Raw genomic sequence first — 4,617 nt, 5'->3', positions numbered from 1 at the left:
CGGGGCTCCCCGCGCTCCCGGGCGGCCCGGTGCTAACGAGCCCTCTCGTGTGTGTCTCTCGCAGCTCTCGGCCGTCCTGCGGGAGGTGAAGTACCTGCACATCCAGCAGCAGCAGGACATCCCCACCAATGCTGAGAACCTCTTTGCCCAAAATGAGACTTTCCAAAAGATAGGGGACAACCTGGCGCTCATTGTGGGCTGGTACAATCAGGCAGGTTCTGGAGGGGAGACAACCCAGCTGCTTTTCCAGGCTGGAAGGGACTGGGGGGGTTGGGTACCACAGGCACATCACTGGCACCTCAGGTCCCTGCCCCTCCTGAGGCTCAGCCAGGCCGTGGCTGCTGCCATCCACCACTGGTGGGGGGGGAACCCCGTTCCTCGGTGCTCACCTGTGGGTGTGCTGGCTCGGGTGAAGCACTCACCTGTGGGTGTGCTGGCCCGGGTGAAGCACTCACCTGTGGGTGTGTTGCCCCAGGTGAAGCAGCAGCTGATGCCAGTGGAGCAGCCACTGCTGGCAAAGGAGCGGGAGGCCCTGGATGTCCGTCTGTCCAGTGCTGAGAAGACTCTGTTCTGGAGCCATGAAGGTACAAACCCCCACCCTGTCCATCCAAGGCTGGCAATCCTCCTTGTGCATTCTGGGGGTCGCCAGCACCAACTGACCTCCCACCCCACCCTGGGGGTGTCTCCACAATGTGCCCGTGTGCCCATTTCCCTCCCAGGTGTCATGGAATATATCCAGGACATGAGGGAGACCCTGCACGACCTGCAGAGACGAGTCCAGACAGCGAAGCTAAACCTGCAGAGCATCACCCAGCTGATGGAGGTAATGTCTGCTGGCACTTCACAAGCATCCTTCTGGGACACATCCAGCTGGGACTGTCCTTTCCCTGGCCCAGCAGAGCAGCCCCATTCTCTCCTCCCTGCAGGACTGTGCAGCCACTCCCTTGTTTGGAAGAAAGGACAACAAGGAAACGGCGCTCCTGGACCTCGAAGGCAAAGAAAACGCCATAGCTCAGCGCCGTGCCCTCATCGAGAGCACGGGCGAGAAGATCCAGGCCATGGTGAAGGTGGGACGTGGCCCTGGAGCCCTGCATGGCTCACAGGGGTGTGAGGAAGGGCTTGAAGCAGCATCAGGAGCCGATGCCTTTGCTGGGTGTTCACTCCTGGTTGGTTCTCTCGCGGCAGGAGAACGCAGAGATGTTTAAGGCTGATGTAGCCTCACGGATATGGCACAGCTATGTGGCACACATCGACAAAATCGTGTTGGATGGGCTCTGCAGGCTCGTTCACAGGTCCCTGCAGCTGCTGCTCACCAACATGGACCCCGAGGTAGGTGCTGCTGTTGCGGCAGTGGGTGTCCCGGTGCTGGGCTCGGGGTGTCCCTCCGCTCACTGCCAGCTCGGTCAGTGCCAGACGCGGCTGTCCCCGTGCTGCCTGCAGCCTGCTGTGTGGGGCTGTGGGGCAGGGAGCCGCACACAGGCCCTGGCCCGTTTCAGGCGCAGGTGTCGCCGCTGTTCGAGGTGCGCATGGAGCTGTCCGAGGGCCGCGTGCAGTACCAGCCCTCCCTGGAGGTGGGGGCCGGCGACAGCTTCTTGGTGCTGGTGGAGGGGCTGCTGGGGGACACGGAGGGGGTGGCAGCCTCCATGCCACGGCTGCTGGAGGGGGCGATCAGCTACAAGGTGAGTCCGTGGCGGGCAGCAGCTCCCAGCTCAGGAGGAAGGGGCGAGGGGGGCCGTGTCCCAGCCCGTCCCTGAGCTCTGCCCGGCCCTTCAGGCGGCGCTGGAGGAGCAGCAGGATCTCCTGAGGATGCAGGAGCAGCTGATGTCGCTGGTGGTCAGCACCATGGCAGAAGGTGAAGAATTCAGTGCCAGCTTTGAGGAGCACTCCCACCTGTGGAAAGAGAGCCCCGAGGAGTTCCTGCAGCGCTTCCTCACCTTGGACAGTGCCTCTGAAGAGGGAGAGGCAGAGCCCAAAGGAGAGCCAGAGAAGCCCTTGGCACCTGGGATACCGCCCCTGGCACTCTTTCAACAGGAGGTGTGGGATGGGTGCCTGGAGATGTGCTGGGTGCTTGGGTGCTCTGGAGGACACTGGGTGCCCAGAGAGGTGCCAGCCACAGCCTGTGACCTGTTCTTGTCCCCAGATCGATGTGCTGGAGGCACTGCACGAAGAGGTGCTGGAGTTTGAGGAAACCAGGGTGTTTGGGGGGTGGCTGCAGAGCGACTGCCGCCCCTTCAAGAAGGCGCTGCTGAGTGCCATCAAGGGCCACAGCGTGGTGCTCCGGCAGTACCTCGCCCAACACGTCACCAGCAGGTAAGGCCTGGTCAGCCCTGGCACAGGGACGGGGTGCTCCCACCGACTGAAGGCCAGCTAAGCTGTGGCACAGGCACCACCGTGCGCCAGGGCAGGGCTGGCCCAGGGACACAGCCCTGGAAGTGCAGGTTCCAGGGAAGGTTCCAGGCACCTTCAGGGGTGGGTGTCTGGGGGGTCATGGCCTGCAGAGTGAGCCCCAAGCCCCAGGGACACCTGGTGAGCATCACTGTCCTCTCAGCCTCGAGGAGCTGCAGAATTTCATCAAAGAGTCCACTGCTGGCTTGAGTAAACCTCTGGAGGAGGGAGACTATGAAGGACTGGTGGAGGTGATGGCGCACCTGGCGAAGGTCAGGGAGAGGCAGGAGGTGACTGACATGATGTTTGAGCCCCTGAAGGAGACGGTCGCGCTGCTCAAGACTTACGGGGACAAGATGCCGGAGGAGATCCACCTGCTGCTCCAGGTGGGCTGCTAGGGTGTGGGGGGCCGGGCAGGGGCTTGCTGGGGCCAGGCTGGTGACCCCACGTGGTGCCCCCTGCAGAAGCTGCCCGAGAGCTGGGACAACAACAAGAAGCTGTGCCTGCGGGTGGCGGACAGCGCGGCGCCCCTGTGCTCCTCCCAGCTGCCGGATCCTGGCTGGCCTCACGAGCCCCATGCTCCCACACAGGTGCAGCAGCTCGCCTTCCGGGAGAGCTTCCAGGGAAATGCTCCTTTCTCGTACACAGAACCAGAGCCCTACAAGTCACTGAACAGGGTAAGGAAGAGGAGGACACCAGGGCCACTGCTGTCCCCACTGGCACTGCAGGGCCACCCTGACATTGGGTGCTGGGGAGGGGCAGCTGCTCCAGGTCTGGCTCCAGCTCCCAGGCTGACAGGGAGGGTCTGGACCTGCAGCAGGGATGGAGCCCCTGCAGGAACAGGGACATGTCCCTGGCACACAGTCCCTGCTGACACTTCTTGCTTTCCTCCATCCAGCAACATAAGAGCATCACAGTCTTGGAGAAGGAAATGGAAGCCCTGGCCACCTCAGCTGCTCTGTTTGAGGTGTCAGTCCCAGAGTACAAACAGCTCAAAACGTGTCGCAGGGAGCTGCGCCTGCTGAAGGACCTCTGGGACATGGTGACCCTGGTATGTGCTGCGCTCTGGGAGCAGGGCACAGTGCCCAGCGCTGTGTCTAGGCAAGGGCTGGACAGCAGGCTGCTCGTGGCTGGCATGGGCACCCAGCACAGGCACCTGGTGCCAGCTGGCCATTGCCAGCCAAAGCTGCGGAGTTGTTGCAGCTTCTCAGAGAGCTCATGGCCATCAGAGGGAGGATGAGACATGGGGCAGGTTGCTACACTTAGAGCAGGTCTGCATGCTGTGTGCATGAGTGGGGCCCTGGTGGGCACACAGGGCATACAGGCACTGGTTATGCTGCTCCTCTGCCCGGGCACGAATGCTCCTGCTAATCCCATGTTGTGCAAATGTATCCTGGCTCCAGGTGAACATGAGCATCGCCAGCTGGAAGACAACCAAGTGGGCAGAGCTTAACGTTGAGGATATGGATATTGAGTGCAAGAAATTTGCTAAAGACATCCGGGGTTTGGATAAGGAGGTGAAGGGCTGGAACGCGTTCACGGGGCTGGACAGCAGCATGAAGAACATGATGACCTCCCTGCGCGCCGTGAGCGAGCTGCAGAACCCAGCCATCAGGGACCGGCACTGGCAGGAGCTTGTGCAGACAGCCAAGGTGCTCCCGAGCCCTCCTGCCCATCCCTGGCCCAGGAGGCTCCCCAGATCCGCACCCAGCAAGGGAAGGGGGCCATTAGGCTCAAATCTGGCCACATGCAAATATTTGTGTGGGGTCTCTAAATGTGGGTGTTAAAGAGCTTGTCTGGGTGAGCTGCTGGACTCCTCTCTGTGGAGGGGAGCCCATGGCCCAACCACGCTGGTTCTGCTCCAGGTGGAATTCACCATGTCCGAGAACACCACCCTGGCGGATCTGCTGCAACTCAACCTGCACAAGTTTGAGGAGGAGGTTCGCGGCATTGTGGACAAAGCGACAAAGGAGGCTGGGATGGAGAAGGTGAATGGGGCTCAGCTCCTCCCCTGCTCTGCTAGACCCCTGTGCCAGTGCGACTCTGTGGCTGCCAGGCCCTGTGTTCCGGTTCCTGGAGTCCACAGGGAGCACACAGAGCTCATGGAGCCATGCCTGGAGCCAGCACCCCTCTGTCCCCCTCCTTCCCCACAGGGGCTGGGCCCTCACCACGGCCCCCAGCTCATCCTCCTGCCCCAACCACAGGTGCTGAATGCCCTGGACACTACTTGGG

General features: G+C 62.0%; 1 protein-coding gene across 1 annotated transcript in view; it reads left to right on the top strand.

The window, feature by feature from the left end:
• Positions 1 to 4,617, top strand: part of DNAH17 (dynein axonemal heavy chain 17) — a 32,269-nt gene that overhangs the window by 4,695 nt on the left and 22,957 nt on the right. The window contains exons 12-25 of the mRNA XM_005429830.2: positions 65 to 211; positions 476 to 584; positions 720 to 823; positions 927 to 1,067; positions 1,186 to 1,329; positions 1,497 to 1,679; positions 1,774 to 2,034; positions 2,141 to 2,310; positions 2,549 to 2,771; positions 2,850 to 3,062; positions 3,284 to 3,436; positions 3,789 to 4,037; positions 4,251 to 4,373; positions 4,590 to 4,616. Coding sequence (XP_005429887.1) covers positions 65 to 211; positions 476 to 584; positions 720 to 823; positions 927 to 1,067; positions 1,186 to 1,329; positions 1,497 to 1,679; positions 1,774 to 2,034; positions 2,141 to 2,310; positions 2,549 to 2,771; positions 2,850 to 3,062; positions 3,284 to 3,436; positions 3,789 to 4,037; positions 4,251 to 4,373; positions 4,590 to 4,616 — 2,247 coding nt within the window. The remainder of the gene's footprint in view (positions 1 to 64; positions 212 to 475; positions 585 to 719; positions 824 to 926; positions 1,068 to 1,185; positions 1,330 to 1,496; positions 1,680 to 1,773; positions 2,035 to 2,140; positions 2,311 to 2,548; positions 2,772 to 2,849; positions 3,063 to 3,283; positions 3,437 to 3,788; positions 4,038 to 4,250; positions 4,374 to 4,589; position 4,617) is intronic.

This window comes from Geospiza fortis, unplaced genomic scaffold (assembly GCF_000277835.1).
Source record: "Geospiza fortis unplaced genomic scaffold, GeoFor_1.0 scaffold261, whole genome shotgun sequence".
Lineage (NCBI taxonomy): Eukaryota > Metazoa > Chordata > Aves > Passeriformes > Thraupidae > Geospiza > Geospiza fortis.
Note: the sequence above shows the minus strand (reverse complement) of the source record. Positions and strands in the feature narration are given on the sequence as shown.